The following is a 19,545-nucleotide window of genomic DNA, read 5'->3' as shown; positions in this document are numbered from 1 at the left end:
GTATTGTGGAGTCAAAGAATCCACATTGGGTTGAAAGGAACCTTAAACACCATCTGGTTCTATCCCTGCCATGGGCAGGGACCCCTTCCACTGTCCCAGGCTGCTCCAAGCCCTGTCCAGCCTGGCCTTGGACACTGCCAGGGATCCAGGGGCAGCCACAGCTGCTCTGGGCACCCTGGGCCAGGGCCTGCCCACCCTCCCAGCCAGCAATTCCTCATTCCCAATATCCCATCTGTCCCTGCCCTCTGGCCCTGGGAAGCCATTCCCTGGCTGCTGTCCCTCCCTGCCTTGTGCCCAGTCCCTGTGCAGCTCTCCTGGAGCCCCTTGAGGCCCTGGCAGGGGCTCTGAGGTGTCCCTGGAGCCTTCTCTTGTGCAGGTGAGCAGCCCCAGCTGTGCCAGGCTGGCTCCAGAGCACAGGGGCTCCAGCCCTGGCAGCATCTCCGTGCCCTCCTCTGCACTGGCTCCAGCAGCTCCAGGTCCTTGTGCTGTTGGAGCCAGGGCTGGGGCAGCTCTGCAGGTGGGGTCTCAGCCGAGCCCGGGGCACAGGGGCAGAATCCCCCCTGCCCTGCTGCCCACGCTGGGGGACCAGCCCAGGACACCGAGTCCAGTTGTTAACCCAGCACAGATCCACATATTCCCACCACTGATCCACATATTCCTGCTGTTCAATGGAGCATGTGATTGGGAAGATTGGCTTCAGATAGAGCAAAACAGGCTAGATGAAGGGGAGATAGCTGTGGGTTAGCAACCCGGGAAGGCAAATCTGATTTAAACCTTTGTGCTGCAGCGAGAGCTTTTCACAGGGCTTATTGTAACTTCACTGGAAAGCTGAAGAAGTTTTGGGAAAAACAAAGGGAAAAGGCACCAGAAAAACCACGCTGTAGTCAACAGTAATTTGCTTTGAGATTTGTTCCCGGCACTCCCCACCCCCTGCTTGGAAATCTGCCGGCTCGGCCACGGGGAAACGCGTCCCGTGGGTGGGCAGGGCAGGGCAGGGCAGGGCTGGGGCGGGCCGGGGGCGGCCCCACAGGGATCCGGGGCCGGTGCGGCGGCAGCACAGTCCGAGAGCTGCGCGGACATGGACTGCGGAGTCATCACCTCCAAGACCGTGCTGCTGCTGCTGAGCCTCGCCTTCTGGGTACCGCGGGGCTGTCCCGGGCCGTGGGGGACGGGGTCTGGCAGGGGGACACGCTGCTGGAGGACGTGCCCGCGATCCCGCAGTGAGCGGGGCATTGAGCTTAGCTCTGTGTGCTCGTACATTTCTGTAGCAACGCCTAATTACGTGTTTTTAAAGAACAAGGAGATTTAGGGGTTTAAGTTTCTAAGGGAAAAAAAATAAGGTCGGAGCTTGTTACTTTTCTTGTTTGCTTTTTTCTTCGTGGCGTGTTTTTAATGTACACATTTTGTAGTAATGTTTTTAGTTAAAGCAGTCTACAGCCACGTTTTGTGATCGGAAGGAAATGAAGCCTCATGGCTAGGGCATTGTACAAGGGCTCTGCTCCATATTTGGGGCGAGGAGACTTTTGGGGAGGAAAACTGCTGAGAACTTTGTTCCAGCAATGTCCTTGGCACAGTTACTGCTTTCCAAATCCCTTCCGCGATAATTATTTACAAGCAAGTGAGAAAATGAGGGTGGTTTGTATACATTTTAGGCTGACCCGCGTTGGTTTGGGGGTGTCGGCATCGGAGCTCGTGGCACGGCTGCCTCGTGACAGTGACAGCGGGGCCGGGGGCTGGTGGGTGTTTGGAGGAGCTGGGGGTTGTTCTGGTGACCCGGCTGGGGCATTCCGCCTGCATGGGGAAGTTTGGAAAACCCCTACCGTCACCATGGATCCCCTGGGACTTGTGTGCTGCGGTAGGGTAGGGCCATGTCAGAGCTCAGGTGTGTCGGGCCGTGGGCTGGGGGTTCACGGCTGCTCTGTAGCACCCGGGTGTTTTCCAGACGGGGCTTTTCCAGGGATGCCCCAACCTGCCGGCCACAGCCAGGGCTTGGGCTCGGCCAGGCTGGGCTCAGCGTGGCAGCTCCCCTTGCTCTGGGTGTAACAGGGGCTCTTCCTGAAGAGAAGAACCAGTTTTCCAAAGAGAGATGCTACATGAGGAGAGGAAAATAAGGCAAGAGGAGGAATCCTGCTGGAATTAATCCCTGGGGCCTCGTGGGGTGTGGTGCCGTTTTGTAAAAACATTACTTTTTGCTGGCTGTGGTGAGGAGCTCGTCCCCTCTGTCCTGTGCCTCATTTATGGAGGCCCAGCACAGTTTATTGCTGCATGTGCTCCATGTAGCTCCTGAGCCACTGGCACAAATGGATTTGCAGGCCAAGTCACTGCTGCACACCAGGTGACATTATCTCGCTGTGTCTGCTTGGTTTGTGGAGATTTTCTTTTTTTTTTTTTTTTTTAAGTAGCCACAGAGAAACATCGCAGCCTCCCTCTGTATGTGCAAAGCCCCTGAGCCTCAGAACAGGTATACCTCAGGTTAGCATCATTGCTTGGCTTTTTGAAAATGAAACAGCCTTACATCCTCCTAGATATGTCTCTGGTGCTTTTCCTTCTGCTGTAGGAGCACTCTCTATTTGTGATTGGTCTGCTTCCATGGACTGTCAGTAATGATCCGTGTGCGTGTCTCTGGCCTCTGAATTTGGAGTGACCCAGAGCAGACCTTTGAGTTGTTTTTCATCCCAGTAAGAGCAGTGCAGCCCGGTACCTGTGGCATTTAGATGCTGCTGCCACCATTATGTGTGGTAATCACATTCCAGCAGCAGAACTGCAGAACCTGGAATTCTGGTTTAGGAGGGTGGAGATGGAGGGACTGATTCTTTCATGCTCCTGCAGAACATTTCTAACAGTCAGGGCTCTGTGAGTACAACGCTCCAGATGATTGTGAAAACAGGATTTGCAAAGAACATCAGAGCCCTTTTCCAAGGAGTAATTCATGTCCAGACATTGCATGCTGCAGATCTTTCCCAGCTCAGAAGTGATTATGGAAAATAATTCACCACCTGCGTAATCAGCAGATGGTGCAGATGTGGCTCTTTGACAGAAGTTATTACTTAAGAATATCCTAAAAAGGCAAAAAAAAATCCTCTTTTGGATTTCTGATTGTTATCATGCAGAGCGAAGTAAGTCAGATCTTCCACGATGACAAATCGGGCTTCCTAAATGAGGTGAAAAAACAGCTTTTCTCCTGAGCATCAGACTCAGCATTGTACGTGCAGGTCATTCTGCGGGTGAGGAATCTATGCATAACTCCCCCCAAAAACTCGGTGATTAAAGATTATTTAATTATAGGCTACCACGGGTAGTGCTTTGGCTGTGGGAGGTCTTCCCACCTCCTCTTCTGCTCTTTAGCACCTACCAATTAGGTGCAAGTGAGTGGTTGTTTGGGTAATTGGGTGCTGGCCAGCTCCAGGTGAAGACTGGGGATGCAGGTTTATCTCATGGGTCGTAAAGGAGGGAGAGGAAGGGTCAGAGCAGACCGTGATGTTCTTGGCAATGTCTTTTGAGGGGACTTCGCTGGGTGAGATGTGATGATGCTCCTTTTGAAGGAGAGAGGCGAAATGCTGGGATTCACTTCCTGGTCCAAGGGAAAAAACGGAGAATGTTAAAACTAGATGGAACCTTCGTGCTCCAGTATTTCTGTATAATGTGCAGTAAGCACCTTCCAGTCGCTTTTAACCTCAAAACACCCAGCACCTTGCCCCTGCTCACCTTCAGTCGCTGAGCAGGTCTCTGCCTTCAGAGGGGGTTTGGCACTCACTGGTGGTCCTGGGGACTAGGACCTGGACTTCCACCATCCTTGTGGGTCCCCTCCAACACAAGATATTCTGATTCATCACCAGATGGCTGCCTTAGGTGTTCCTGCAGTGAAAATCCTGTTTACCCAGGTTTCACTTCTAAGCAGAGGTGGGCACTTTCCCAGCTTCCTTGCTTGACTTGCCCAGCAGCAGGGAGAGGTGTAAGGACAAGTTCCTGCCTAGGGGGCTTCAGCAGGACCAGGGGATTTGAGAGAGCAGCATTTGATCTGCAGGCAAGAAGTGCAGCCCCCTGCCATGGGTGGGCAGGAGCACCTTCTGCTAGACCAGGTTGCTCAAGGAATCACTATATTGCTGTGGTTCACTATAAATAATTTTTTGTGATTTGGAGGTATAAACTTACCCACAATAACAATTCCTGCATGTGTGAATGGTTTAAAATCACACATGCCAGTAATGAGTACTTTGGGAATGCTTACTCTGGAGCCTCAGTCAGAGAGGAACCTGAATATTTTAATGAACAATGTATTGAATAACAAAGATTATATTGACAAAGGGAAGGGGAAGGTGGTGGGTTCCTTGGGAGTTGGAACCACGGTGATTTTTAAGGTCCCTTCGAACCCCAGCCATTCTATGATTTCTAGCTCTTTTCTGAATGGTGAGAGCAGATCAGCCACATGACGGTACTGGTCACAGGATGGGGCTGATGCCTGGGCACTTGGTGTGATCCTTTTGAGCATGCCTTGGAAGGTTGAAGTTGTTCCTTGTTTAAAATTATTCTCCCCAAAATCAGGAAGAGGAACTGAACTGGCTTTCAGGAAAATGGGCTTTGCTGTATTGCGTAGGGGCCTCATCTAAATTAAAATGAAGGTGCTGGTGCAGTGTGGTCAGCACAGGGCAGGTGTTGGGACAGTGGTGCAGATTCGGAGGAACAATCTCAGCTGGAGGGTCTCTGCGGCTCTGAAGGGACCCCTGGATGGCCAGGCTGTGTATCCATCCCTAAAGGCACTTTGGTCTCTTCAAAGGTCACCAGTGTGCAGGTCACCAAAACCAGAGGTTGACAGGCTGAGAAGGGGGAGGGTCAGCCTGGAGATGAGGAAGATGTGTGGAGACCATGTGGAAATCAGCCTTCCAGTGTCTGACAGGGGCTGCAAAGAAACCATAGAGGGATTCTTCATCAGGAGCTGTACTAATGGGAGAATGGCTTCACACTGAAAAGAGGGGAAATTCAGGGTAGATGTTGGGAAGGAATTGTTCCTGTGAGGATGGTGAGGCACTGGCATAAGTTGCCCAGAGAAGCAGAAGTGTTCCAGGCTGGAGAGGGCTTGGAGCACCCTGGGACAGTGGAACGAGTCCCTGCCCATGGCAGGGGGTGGAGCTGGGTGAGCTTTACAGGTCCTTCAGACCCAAACCATTCTGGGATTCTGTGGTTCCATGTTGTGGAAGTGCATGTGGTAATTACAAGGGCTCATTTTGGTACCTCTGTAGCAAGATTTAGGATTAGCTTTGCTGTGATTTAGGTGCACCTTGGTTTAGTTGCACCATCCAGTGTCTGACCCTGGAGCAGCTGATTGAGAAATTGGGGTGGTTCAGAAGGCAAATATTGAACTACAGGGTGTTTTGTGTCCAGATAGGCTCCTCAGATCCAAAACAGCCTGGCACTGGCTGGTAAATCAGTCTGTGCTCAGCTGAAGTTACACTCCCTGCAACTCATGCCCTGCAGTTTGTGTATTTGGGGAGAATAGAGTGAAAATGGGGGTTCTGACACATGGAAATAGGGGTTCTGACAAGTGAAAGTGGCTTTCTCCTCTTCCTGGTCCTGTTGCCTCTGTGACTCTGATTAACAGCAGCACCATAGCCCCAAGGCAGGGCATTAAGCATTAGGAATTGGGGAAGGATTCCTTGCTTTGCATTTCTGTACAGTGTCTCTGTGAGGACATCCCACCATTTGTGCTTTGTAGGTATATGCTGGCTTTTACGGAGGGAAAAATAACCTTGGAATTCAGCTTGGGGAACAGAAAGCTAAAACAACTCTCAAGGCAGACATATAGCTTGAAAACAAGCCCACTACACCCAGAATCCCTTCTGAGTGTGTGGTTTTGCAGCATGTAAACTGCAAGAAAATGTTGGTTTAGGTTTGGGGATTTTTTTCTCCTGAAAGAGAGACTTAGGTTTTCAGAGCCTTTTGGCAGCTGCTCATTGTTTTCATTTGAGGGAAAAAAGGAAAAAGCAAGGGCTTCCTACCATACCCAACAAGCAGCCGTGAGGTGTGTTTTGAGGGCAGGCTGAAACATGCCCCGCAGTTGTACATCCCAGCTGAATTTTTAGGTGTAACAGATCTTGATGAGTCTGCTGTGGCTTGGTATAGCTTGGCTCAGAACAGTTGTCTGGGTTCTGTCCCACCTCTGTAAGCTCACGTGAGGAAACTGATTTGAAGGCTTTAGTTTGAGGGTAATGACTGGCATGATGACATGGGCAGGAATTCTCTCCTGGGACTGTTGGTGCTGCCCTCCTATGAGAGCAGCCTCGTAGGAGCTCACAGCTTTGGTGCTTTTTGCTCCAATCCAAAGCCAGCTTGCTGAGTTCAGTATTTTTCATTATTTTGCAAATCAGTGTTTTCACAACATGAAGATCTAAAGGGAGCACAGCAAGTTTGTGTACTAACAGGAGACTCCATCCTGCCCCAGCCCTGGCTCCAACAGCACAAGGACCTGGAGGTGCTGGAGCCAGTGCAGAGGAGGGCACGGAGATGCTGCCAGGGCTGGAGCCCCTGTGCTCTGGAGCCAGCCTGGCACAGCTGGGGCTGCTCACCTGCACAAGAGAAGGCTCCAGGGACACCTCAGAGCCCCTGCCAGGGCCTCAAGGGGCTCCAGGAGAGCTGCACAGGGACTGGGCACAAGGCAGGGAGGGACAGCAGCCAGGGAATGGCTTCCCAGGGCCAGAGGGCAGGGACAGATGGGATATTGGGAATGAGGAATTGCTGGCTGGGAGGGTGGGCAGGCCCTGGCACAGGTGTCCTGGCACAGCAGCTTTGCTTGCTCCTCTGTGCCTGTCTTTGCCCAGATGACGCTGTCAGTGCACAGTGACAGGGCCAGTAAGCACAAGCTGAAGCACAAGATGGTCCCTCTGAACTTCAGAAACCTTTTTCGCTTCCAAGAGTGACCAAGCATGGTCACACACTGTCCTGGGTGAAGCCAGAGAACACAAATATGGCAGTACCTGATTTATCATTTAGAGAAATTAACACTGTATGCAGAGCAGGAAATGTTAGCTGAAGCCAGGAGGTCCCTTCCAGCTGGCAAAGCTCTAAATCCAGGATGGAAAAGGGAGAGAAAGTAGGGATGGGAGGTGCTGAGTTGAGGTCACTCTCACTGCTGGGAGAAACCAGCTGTGCCTCAGGCCAAGGGAGACCCTCAGTTCTGAGAGGTGCCTGGTCCATGTGGACTAAGGGGAGCTTTAAACTAGTTAAAATGAGGATAAAGTGAGTAAAGCTTTCTCAAAAATGCTCAGTGCCTTTCTTTTTCTCTAAAATCCTTAGAAAACCTTTTGCCTCCCTGAAAATGGAGTAATGCAGCAGCCAGGGAGGACTTGAAACTGTGGTAGTGAATGGGAAGAATAAATCTTGTAGTACAATAAATCAGCAAGGCAGCCAGATAGTAATTCCCTTTGCCATGCAAGCTGGCTGTTGGGTAATAAAATACATTATTTATGGAGGAAATGTGCAAAATATTTCAAGCAGAAGATTTACCTGTCAAGGTAAATCAAAACCACTTTTTGTACACAATAAAAAAGCCAAAGAACGAAGACATAGAGTGTCTTCTCTGTTAAGGAGAGGATAGGCAGTTGTAACTGAGGCCAGTGTTGATGGGGGCTGACTCTAGATATGAGAGACATGGGGGCTGCACAGAAGTAGTAATTGTAATTGGCAAAGAAGAATTGTAATTGAAGAATAATTAAAATAATAATTTGCTCTGACTATGTGAAGATACTGGTAAAAAAAGTGAGAGCCTTAAAATTAATTCAGGCAGCTCTGTGAGCTGACTGTCTAAGGATGAATTAGGTGGCAGTGGTTCAGAAGGGGTCTGTGGGGATATTCATAGTTCTTCCAGTTTGTATTTGCAGTAGTTTGCTGTGGAAGACAGCCTCTCTTACTGTGTCTTGAAAAATGGTATTATTTCTCTTACCTGTCTTGGCCCATAGGAAGTTAATGATACAGGAAAAATCCAGCCAGGCTGAGTTTTGTGCTATCGTGGTGGCCCTGGGAAAGTCCCACTAGACAAAGGAGAAATGTCTGTAAGTCTCATAGCCTCAATTTTTTACTGTATAGAGGCTGCATCTTGCTGGACACATGGGGTGAATTCAGAATTCACCATTGTTAAGCTTCTCCTTTTAACACTACAGCTTTGTTACTCTGTATTTTTAATTTTCCAGCCTTTTCAAAATAAAGTTGTATACCAGTTTGCAGTAACAGTTCAAGTCATAGAATCAACACTCTGAAATGGGAGGATGGTGAGAGAAACCTTTTTAAAAGTATCCCAAATCCTCCAAGCAGCAGACACTGCCTTTTAACATCACAGTTGGTAGTTTGGCTCGTTTGCTGCACCTTATCTGGGTTTGGCAGGGGACAGAGAAGCCTGTGCTGATAACTGTGAATGAACACTAACCTCTGTTCTCAACCATCACATAAGGTTAGCTTATGAAAACTGAGAAGAAAAGGTGGAAAAGCACCTGTTCTGCCTCACTGATAGAGAAAAAAAATATATATATATAAAACATTTGCATGCATTTCAGAGCAGTGGTATAGAGGAAGATTGAAGCGGCCCCTTCTATGTCTGTGATTAAGTGTCATGAAGTATTTGCATGGCTAAAAGCCTCCTGATGACTTTTGGTCATCAGCATATAAAAACAGTGGAACACAAAGTAAGAGGCTTGTTGCATTTTAAAAAATACATAAAATTGGTGTTTTCCAGCAGCTGTTCTGTTCTGCATCAGTGAGACAGTGCAGGGTTCTGTTTCACGGGCAGGAGTGAATATTCACAGTGCTGTGTGTGTGTTATGTGACTGAGAGTTCCCCCGTGTTCTGTTTGTCCTCTGTGCACCTGCTTCCCTAGCTCAGCTGAGCGTGGAAGGGCTTGGTGAGCCCAGGCTCTGCTCAAACCTCAGCCTGGGAAAATCTGCTGACTGTCACAGCTTGGCTTTCTTCTCACTCATCCCCAAGGAGTTCACTCTTTTACGCTCAAACAGTTTTTCTGCTTTCTGTCAAGGGCGTTGGATATGAAAAATTGAGCGGTTCTGGCGCTAGGTCCTTGAAGGGCGTGAGCCGTGGGGGTGAGGCAGCAGAGCTGCTGCAGCTCTGTTGCCCAGCTGTGAAAAGGGGTTTTCTTGCAAAATTTCCTTGTGCCTCATCTCGTCATCTTGTCTTAAGGAAGTCACCAGCCCTGTAAAGAAACAGGAGCAGTTTCCGGGAGTGGGGTGAGTCAGCGGGGGCTGTGAGGGCAGGGCAGGGTCAGGGGTGTGTGTTGTGCTGGCTGCGGGTGGCCCAGGGGAGGTGCTTCTCCCGGATCCACCTTGAGTCACCCTGGGCTGCCCCTGTCAAGTTTGTACCCGCATTGTGTGAGCCTGCTGGGCACCGGGCCTGGCTGCAAGCGCGCTGACAAGCAGGAGACCGACAAAAAGTGTGACAAGAAGTGTGTTTCTTGGCATAATCCTAGCATCCTTTGTGTTGTTATAGAATGGTTTGAGGAGGTGGTTGACTAATCGTGGTATTTGATCTATTCCTCCTCAAAAGTCATTGTTCAAACTGGCCTGTGTGTTTGTGGGATTGCTTATTTCTTGAGACCCAACAGAAACCTAATCAGACATACTTTGAGATCCATCTTTTGCAATGCAAAGGACTTGTACTTCTAGGGAAGTACATCTTAGCACATCTTCATATTAGATCTAGGAATGGGCTGTAGGTTTTGCGATGTTGAGGTGAAACAAATCCCTCCACTGGATTTTGAATTTGCCTTAAATTCTGGAAAGGCTTAAGGGAAGAGTTCTGATGTAAGCTCTGAAGTATTTTTCATCTTTGCTTACAAAACTTGTCTCTGGGACTCACCTGCAAAAATCAGGGAAGAGGTCCTTAGCTGTGATGCCCCCTATTCCTGAGTGACCCGGCTCTTCAAGCCTTCAGGATTCTTCCAACTGAATCAAAAATCATGGGTGAAGTTGTGGCAGTATCTGTGGGGATAAAGGCCATCTTCCTTTAAGTCTTTTCCCAAAGACTTCTAGTTTTGCCTCAATACTCTTCCTTTTCTGCTTGGAAGCAGAAGTTTGAAAATTTTAGTAAAGTTTTTGCTGGTTGTGCTTTGTCTCTGACCAGAAACAAGGCAATCCTGAGTATTGCAATAACACCCACTGTGAAAGTGCTTTATATTTGAGGTCCTTGAACTTAACACTAGACCTTCTGGTTTTGTCTTGCAGTCATGGAGCTTTGCTGGTCCTGGCTTTAGGGGTCTTTTGTGAATTGACTTCATTATTTATTTTTTTTTAATTTGTGGCAGCCTTTTACTTGCAGCAAGGTCTGCTGAGGAGACCTTGCTGCAAGGTCTCCTCAGCTGAGGAGCTTTGTTCTTTAGCATGTCCTGTGCTGCTTCCTTTGCATTGCCTTTTGAGCACACTGGAAAAGGATGGAAAATGAAGTATGAATGAAAAATGAAGACTGTTTCTCCAACATGGTGGAGAGGTACTTGGAAAAGACCCTGGAATGACAGGACAAGGGGGAATGGCTTCCCATTGCCAGAGGGTGGAGTGAGTTGGGATATTGCGAAGGAATCCTTGTGTGGTGGTGGTGTTGAGGCCCTGGCACAACAATGCTTGCCCCTCTGTGACTGTCCTTGCCCAGATGATGCCGTTTCAGAGCAGAGAATAGGTGGACAGACACGTGCATCCAGCCTTCCAGGCCAGAAATACAGGATACACTTTTTGAGTCATGCACCTTCATTCTTTTTGGGCAACCGAAGGCAAAGGAGGATGGAGGTGTCATGTCCCCGCCTCCACCTTTACTATGGCAGCAGCTCTCCAGCCACAGAGAGAAACAAACAACTTTCCCAGAACTATACCTGGGAAAGGCTGTGAGAAGCACTTGCTGCACCTGTTGTTGTGAACATGTGGAACGTGTTATCAGATTTGTTTACCAAACGGTGGCTTCTTAATTAGCCATTGGTGATGGTGTTTGGATTGGAGGACTAATCAATTCCACCTGTAGCAGACTAGGGTATAAAAAAGCAATGAGTTTCTTAATAAATTAAATTATCAGCCTTCTGTGAATACATGGAGTCTGTGTTGATTATTACCCAGCTGGGAGCCTGTTGTTGTGACACTTAACTGCTGCTACCATTCCAAGGACTTTTCCTGTCCCACTTTCAGTTCAGGAACAGAGTGTTGGGGGAGAAGGTGAGGTTGCTCCTCCTCAACTCCTCGCTCCTGTGGTGAAGTGAGAAGGCAGTGGTGCCCTTTGAGATAAAGTTGTCTCATCCTTTCCCTGCATCCCTAAAAAGGGGTGACAGGAAAAAGCCACGGTCACCCTACACCTGCAAACTGGGAAATAGGATAGAGATTTCCCTCAAAGAGAGGAAAAATGAAAGGAAGCTTTAGCAACCACTTTAATCATTAGGATATCTGAAAACGCAGTGCATGTGGAGAAGAAAAACAAACAACCTGTTGAGAACTGGTGATCCTATTCCTTTTCCTGATATCCCACTTTGCAGAGGACCTGCTGTATCTGATCCCCAGTGCAGCAGGACCTTGCAGGTCCTGTACTAAATGTCTGGCTTCATCACTTGGTGCATCTGACCCCAGTAATTCTGGGGTACAGACCGCATCCAGGAATGCGGGATTATGGGATGGGAGCTGTCTGAAACAAAGGATGTTTCTGCACTTGGAGGTAATTGAAGGGCAGGCAGCAGACCTGGCTGGAGGGGAAAGAGCCAAACAAGGTCAAGGAATTAGCAAGTCCTAGCTCCAGCATGAGCAGTGTTTGATTAATTAAAACTTGCAGTGCTGGGGAGGTAACAAACTGCTCCAAGGCTGCGTGACAAAATCCTGCTGTGACCTGTTGCAAACCATCTGGCTGATTTCCCTTAAGTTTCCAGAATGTGAATACGGGGGGTGCTGCATTTTCCTTGTGCTGCAGGATTACAGAGGGTGGATGAGCCATCCTGACTCTTGAGATAATTTTTTTATGCCATCAGTAGAGGCATGGTTGAGCCTTTTGGTGTTGTTTCCAGGGCTTTACCCAGTCCAGTAGGTAAAAGTCTTTGGTCTCCAGGGCAGCTGACACTGGTGCACTCTACCTTGGCCTCAGTCAGCAAAACATCCTTCTCGGAGAGAGATTATTTTAGAGGTTGCAGAAATATGTTTCCTCCAGGAAAAGGAGGGACTGTTTTGTGAGTCTAGGTACATTTGTGCCTGCCTTAGCACTTAATGAGAATGCAAAGGATGAGCTTTTCTCAAAAAAAAACCCCAAAAAACCAAAACCAAACAAACCAAAACCCCAACCAACCAAAAAACCCGAACAAAACAGCAACAAAACCAGTCCCTGTGGTGATTTGGTTCCTGCTAATGCAGCCTAGGGTGGGATGTAGTTTGAGCTTGGCATTCTGCAAAGACACTGATGCAAGTCTACAGACACCAGCCTTTCACCTAAGCTCCTGTGGTGCCTTACTAGCAAGGGAGTTTTACAGTGAATTTTGCCTCCTCTGTGTTCAAGTTTGAATGCCTAGATTAGGTAATAGTTTCAAATTCAGCGTTTTTTTCCATCTAGTTCTTTGCACACTATAGCCATTATTTCTAAAATCTCTATTAGAAAACAATCCATGATTAGTTTCCAGGTCAGAGGCTTTTATAAATAGCTGCTAAGCACTTTTCCTTACTGCATTTCAGGCGGCAGCTGCAGGCCTCAGCTATGTTGGGGCGTACGTCATCAACACCTACAAGAGCTACGACAACTTTCTGCAGGACAAGTACGCCCTGCTGCCAGCCGTGATCATAATTTGTGTGGCCGTGGTGATGTTCATCATCGGGTTGATCGGCTGCTGCGCCACCTTCCGCGAGTCTCGGGTCGGCCTGGGGCTGGTGAGTGTCACCGCGGGGTCGCTGCCGCAGTCCGCGGGTGTCGCCTGCCTCCCGCCGGCAGGGGAGGGGCTCGGCCGGACCTCGGGGGTGAGCGGAGGGAAAGGTCGTGGTGATACGCACCGCTGAAGCACTACTGGTTTGTGCGAGTCACCTGCAGCTGGGGTGCTCTGATCCACCCCAGCTGGCTCAGGGAAGATGAGTGCAGGAGCAAGTATTGAGGAGTGAGGTGGTGAAGGAACAGGATGAAATACAAGTTTCTTAGCAAGCAAACCAGATGTGTATCAGTTTTTCTGCAGACTTTAATCCTTGTGTCTTGAGTGCTCACAGAATTACTTTTAAAAGTCCAGAAAGGTTCACTTAGAATAGCTTCATGCCCCAGGTCATGCCGTGAGGGCAATGTGAGCCAACAAGGAATGCACAATGTACCTAACTCAGCTGCTGGTTTATCTGTGCACTGTCCCTTTTGACATCCACCCTGTGAAGTGTTCCACAGGCTCTTCACACAGGTCACACAGTGGCAGTGTTCAGGATCAGGCACAGAGCCTGTGGAGCCACAGTCATCGTCCCAGCCATGCGCAGCAATCCCCAAAACATTTGGGTTGGACTTCCAACCCCTTTTCCATAGGCAGGGAGAGCTTCCACTAGACCAGCCAATACAACCAGGTTGCTCCAAATCCTGTCCAACCTGGCCTTGAACAACACCAGGGGTGAGGCAGCCACAGCTTCTTCTATTCTAAATTATCTTCTGGGAACTATTTTGATTGGAGAGGCAATAAGAGATAACGATCACTTACTGCTGTAAATTAATGTGAAGTGGATTGTGCAGTTGAATTCAAGTGCTCTGGGATTTTCTCTTACTGTCTCTCTTTTTTATTTTCAGTTCTTGGCCATTATCCTGGTTATCTTCATTGCTGAAGTGTCCGCTTTTGTCTTGGGATTTGTTTACAGGGAAAAGGTAAACAAAGAATTAGCATGTCTGTCCCAACATAAAAGCAAAGAATAGATCTCACATTGTTTGATCATTCCAATTTATCTGGTTTTTTTTTTTCACTCATCCCCTGTCCTGCAACCTGCAGAGCCAATGGGAATGAAGATGTCTTTGTTGGGAGTGAATATATAAAGTACCTGGCAGATATCACAACAGTCTCTGGGTTGGATTAAGCAGTTGTTGATGCTACCAAAGGAAGGCTTTTCCAGCAAGGGTGGCAAGCTTCTACCCAGGAACATGATTTTGGCTTAGTGCCACCTGAATTTTGTCTAAAACATTGCTTGATTTTTCTTATTCCTTATTTTCCCCCCTGAATTATTTGGGCTACAGATCTTTTGCAGTTTCTACCTGCAGATAAAGTGTTCAGCTCTCACATTAAAACCATCTGCATTGTTTTTCTCCGTCTAAACAGGTAAAAACTGATGTGCAAGGTACAATGCGCTCTGTCTTTGAGAAGTATGATGGCAAAAACCCAGAGTCTACAGTTGTGGATTACTTGCAAGAACAGGTAAGAAAATATTTAGGCATTGTTTGGGAAAGAACAGTTGGTCCTAACAAGGAATTTAGGCTGGGAAAAGTGGGGAGAGGATGAGTGGGGCAGTATCCTGGAGCTTGGCTCTGTGTTTAGCATCCAATTCTCCAAGGCAGCTGAGGGTGCTCCTCACTTTGCAGAGCTGGTGTGTCCAGGCTTTGGGTGTGGCATTCATGTAGTCAGGGATGTGGTTGATGTGAGTGACGTTTGCATCACAGCAAATAAGTGCATATGAATAGCTGCTACTGCGAACACCACACCATAAAATAGCGAGATGATGGAAGACTGCCCTGCAACTTGTCGCCTTCCTGTTGGAGCTTTCACAAAGAATAAACTAAGAGGGATGTAATAATGTGTGGAGATTGATTTATTACGTCTGTTGTTTCCCTGAAGCACCGCTGCTGGCAAATCTGCTGCAAACTACTGGCAGCTCTGGCTATGCCTGAGAGGTTTAACTCACCATGAGCATTCATCCAGATCAACATATATCATATATATATATAATGTAACAAGTAATACATATGTATAATGGTATGTAACAGTAATTGCTGTGTCACTATCCTGTGTTTGGTAGCTTCACTGCTGCGGTGTTAAGAACTACAGCGACTGGACGACCACCCAGTGGTTTAATTCCACTGGGAACAACAGTGTTCCTCAGAGCTGCTGCCAGCAAGAGGCCAAGAACTGCACTGGGCACCTGGATCAGCCGCAGGAACTCAACACACGGGTGAGGATGAGGGGCTCGGTGTCACAGCTGGGCCATGTTCATTTACAGCCAGGTGGAACCGTGGAAGCACACCAGGCAGAGTTCAGGGATATGCCCACAGCTATAGTTGTTTAAACAGATCTGGGGAAATAGACTCATCTGGGATTGATCATGCTGAATCTGGACGATCACCATGCTCTGAGGGCAGGAGCCCCTCTGCTCTGGAGCCAGCCTAGCACACCTGGGGCTGTTCACCTGTACAAGAGAAGGCTCCAGGGTCACCTCAGAGCCCCTGCCAGGGCCTCAAGGTTGCCTGTAAGGAAGATGAGGTAAAACATTTTAGCAGGTCCTGTTGCAACAGGACAAGGGGAAATGGTTTTAAGCTAGAAGAGAGGATCAGTGTAGATCTGATAGAAGGGTGGGCAGGCCCTGGCCCAGGGTGCCCAGAGCAGCTGTGGCTGTCACTGGATCCCTGGCAGTGTCCAAGGCCAGGCTGGACGGGGCTTGGAGCAGCCTGGGACAGTGGAAGGTGTCTCTGCACATGGCAGGGGGTGGAGCTGAATGATCTTTAAAGTCCCTTCCAACCCAAACCACTCTGAGATTCCAAACTCCATATCAAGTTCTCCAGTCTAGGGCATAAAGCCCTAAGCTCACTTTTATAGATAATTTGAATTCTGGATCTGAGTTTTGGGCTCTTGTTTAAATGACCAGAGTTAGAGGAAATTCAGATGCAGCAAATGTCAGTAAATTGCAGTTTGTCAGTGCCTCTCCTCATGCAGGAGGAAATAAGCCATCCGGTCTGGAAGACAAGAATGGAGTTCCTCAGACCTGCACTGCTGATTAGACAGGCCTTACCAGGCCCTGCTTCCTTGGGAGAGCTGGGGGGGAAATAATAAGAACTTCCAGCTGGATGAACACCTTTTAACGTTTTTACCTCTCTCTTTCGTGGCAGGGCTGTGCACAGGAGCTGGAGTCTGGGCTGCAGAGTGTTATCAGCTATGCCATGCTTGTAATCCTGGGGTTTGCCATCGTAAAGGTAAACACTCCTGTCTCTTCCCTCATGGAAAATAGTACTGTTTTCTCTTGGATCTCGGGTCTTCTTTATCTTCACTGTCCTAACAGCCTACAGCTTTCTTCTGCCTCTGGAGCAGACTCAGTCCTCTGTTCCTGACTTGTGTTTTTCCCACTGTCTCCGTTTCATCTGCCTCACAATGATGGAAGGGATTCAAAAGAGGGGATTTGGGATGGAAATTCAATGTGGGATCCATTTTATCATAGTCACAGAATCCCAGGATGGTTTGGGTGTTAAGGGACCTTAAAGCTCATCCAGCCCCAGCCTTGCCATGGGCTGGGACCTCTTCCACTGTCCCAGGCTGCTCCAAGCCCTGTCCAGCCTGGCCTTGGACACTTCCAGGGATCCAGGGGCAGCCACAGCTGCTCTGGGCACCCTGGGCCAGGGCCTGCCCACCCTCCCAGCCAGCAATTCCTCATTCCCAATATCCCATCTGTCCCTGCCTTCTGGCCCTGGGAAGCCATTCCTGTCACTCCTTGTCCAAAGCTGTGCTTAAATAGTTTGGAGAACTCATTTTATCCCAGAACAATCCTAGCCTTTCACTGAAATTTTCCCCATGGCAGGATAACTATTAATTAATGTGAATGTATTAATTAATGTTACAAAGCAGAGAGGAAACACTCCAGCCGGAACTATTACTGGGAATTGGTATGCAAAAATAACACTTTATGCAGATGTATTTTTAAATGAGTTTTTTCATATGATGAAGTCATCCACTGTGTAGATGTTTAGTCTGACAACTGAAACAGGAGCACAGCAGGACTAAGTCCCTTGTGCACTCCCTCTTTTCCAGTTCTTTGCCATGCTGAGCGTCTGTGTGCTTACTTGCAAGAAAGAAGAAAGCGGATATCAGCCTCTTTACTCAGGGGTGTTTGCTTAATAAACTGAGAACAGCCTTGCTTCCTGATGATGGAACTGACTTGTGATCATAGCACAGCTTTCTGAAACGTTATGCTAAGTTTGGACCTGTGACTACAGGTAGCACTGGGTGGTGTAGTAGGCTCAGAAAGAAACACTCTTCTGACCTTCTTTCTTCTGCCCTGAAAACATGAAACAGAAACTTTTATCTTTTAAGCAGTAAACTGGTGGAGACCTCAGGAGGGGTTTCACTTGCCTGCACAAACCTCAGATCATTCCCATGACGTGATTTAAACCACAGAAGAAACTTGTGAATGCCAGGTTTAAATACTCTTCATCGGCATGGGTATCTGTAGTACGTTTTTTTTCTTTATTGGTTGTGCAGTTTCAGGTTTTTTCCCCTTTCTTATGTCACATGTTGTAATTCTGTTTACTGCAAAGGTTGTTAGTGCAAGACAACCCCATGCTTAAAAGTCTCAAACAAGCATTTGTGTGGTTGCTTGGAGCAGCTAGCTCAAAACCCCAGGTTTTGAGCTTTTGCGCTCAGAAGTCTCTCTCTTTGGTTTGTTTTTAATCTCTTAATTATTGAAATTAAAAATTCCTTATGAAGCAGGGCTTTTGAACATTTTCTTCCTCCTTTTTCTATGGTTTGCCTGGGGGAATTAATGCCACATTCCCACCCTGACCATGCTTCTCTGCGAAAATATTAAAAAGATACATTCTTGTTCTAAGCAATTTCAATAATGTGCTGTAGCACTGCTTTTGCACATTTCTGTTCTCCTTAGTTCTGCTGGACACAGATTGGATTGTATCTCTGCTTTAACGCAATCCTTTAACTCGTTTGTATGTTAATCTGTTTATAAGCTCTTCAGAATTTTGGGGATAGAGAACAGAGTGAACTGTGGAAAAGCAACAGAGATTCTGCTGATTCCTTCCTTGGAGAGATAAGCAGCCCGTCCTTAGTAAAATAAACCTTTATATTTGTGCCTAAAAAGAAGAAAAAAAAAAAAAAAAAGCTTTGGATCAGTGTAAACTGTTTAATTATCTCCATCCCTCCCCCAAGAGGAAGAAAAAGCAGCAATGGGTGACAATGTCCTATAGAAGACACACCAGCACGGGCATGTGTATGTTGAAAACTGAGTTTTTACTGAGGGCTTTGTCTTCTGTTAAATGCTGAAATAAACTGAATTTATACAACCAAGTAATAAATAGTGAGACGATTGTTTGTCGATGCTATCACAATTTTCGTGGAGGGAGTAAAGTCCTCGGGGGTGGAACCGGAGCGAGGGGCTGAGGCCGCTGCCTCCGAGAGATCCCGCCCGGCTCCCTCAGCAATTCCGTCTTCCGCCCTTCTTTCCGGCTCCCCTCAGCAGTCGTGTCTTCCCTTCCCGCTGCCTTCAGCCATCCCGGCTCCATCTCACCCGGCTCCGCTCAGCAATTCCGCCCTTCGTTCCCGCTCCCCTCAGCGATCCCGCCTCCCTTCGCGCCCGGTTCTCCTCAGCGACCTGGCCTCCCTCAGGGATCCCGCTTTCCCTTCCCGCTCCGGTTCCCTGACCGATCCCCTCAGGAATCCCGCCTTCCGCCCTTCCTTCCCGTTCCCCTCAGCAATCCCGCCTTCTGCCCCGTTCCCCTCAGCAATCCCGCTTTCCGCCCTTCATTCCCGTTCCCCTCGGCAATCCCGCCTTCTTTGCCGCTCCCCTCAGGATCCCGCCTCCCTTCGCGCTCGCCTGCCCTCAGCGACCCGGTCTCCCTTACCGCCTCCCTCAAGGATCTCCCGCTTTCCCTTAACGCCCAGTTCCCTGACCGTTCCTCTCAGCAATTCCACCCTTCCTTTCCATTCCCCTCAGCAATTCCGCCTTCCTCCTCGCCCGGCTCTGCTCGGCGATCCCGCCTTTCTTGCCGCTCTCCTTAATGATCCCGCCTCCCGGCCTTCCTGCCCTGCTTCCCTCAGCAGTCCCTTCCCTTCCCTTCCCTTCCCTTCCCTTCCCTTCCCTTCCCTTCCCTTCCCTTCCCTTCCCTTCCCTTCCCTTCCCTTCCCTTCCCTTCCCTTCCCTTCCCTTCCCTTCCCTTCCCTTCCCTTCCCTTCCCTTCCCTTCCCTTCCCTTCCCTTCCCTCTCGTCCCCCTCCCGCTGTCCTTTATGACTTTCAGGTTTTTTTCTCGTCTTTTGTAAACGTAACTTATGTGAAATTACTTGTACGGGAGGAGTTTCCCTAGTGAAGGAAAGAACCTGTTTCAAGCCGTGCGTTAAGATTACATCACCCAGATAAACGTGCATTAGATGGGCGGAGACTATGCAGTAAAGTGGGCGTGCTCATGTGTATTTTACTGTATAACAGATGTAACTTTTTACCCATTGCCAAGCTGATTAGTGGGAACGTCCTCCTCGCACGCTGCGCTGAATAAACAATGTCTTGTTTCTAAGGTGAGCTCTGTGTCTTTGTTCGCAGAGCTCCTAAAATCGACAACACCCTCCACCACTCCCGCTTCCCCCAGAGCTCCAGCCTCACGCCCTTCCTCCCAGT

At 48.6% G+C, this 19,545-nt stretch overlaps 1 protein-coding gene across 1 annotated transcript; it reads left to right on the top strand.

Annotated features, from left to right (window-relative positions):
* The first annotated feature begins 1,033 nt into the window (after positions 1-1,033).
* LOC311165180 (tetraspanin-36-like) lies at positions 1,034-18,404 on the top strand. Its single transcript, XM_084224982.1, has 7 exons — positions 1,034-1,138; positions 12,675-12,866; positions 13,747-13,821; positions 14,267-14,362; positions 14,961-15,113; positions 16,045-16,128; positions 16,958-18,404. Exons 1-7 carry the CDS (start codon positions 1,079-1,081, stop codon positions 17,042-17,044), a joined length of 747 nt encoding a protein of 248 aa, XP_084081108.1. The 5' UTR covers positions 1,034-1,078; the 3' UTR covers positions 17,045-18,404.
* The last annotated feature ends 1,141 nt before the right edge of the window (positions 18,405-19,545 follow it).

Source organism: Fringilla coelebs, assembly GCF_963513975.1.
Source record: "Fringilla coelebs genome assembly, chromosome: Z".
NCBI classification, from domain to species: domain Eukaryota; kingdom Metazoa; phylum Chordata; class Aves; order Passeriformes; family Fringillidae; genus Fringilla; species Fringilla coelebs.
Note: the sequence above shows the minus strand (reverse complement) of the source record. Positions and strands in the feature narration are given on the sequence as shown.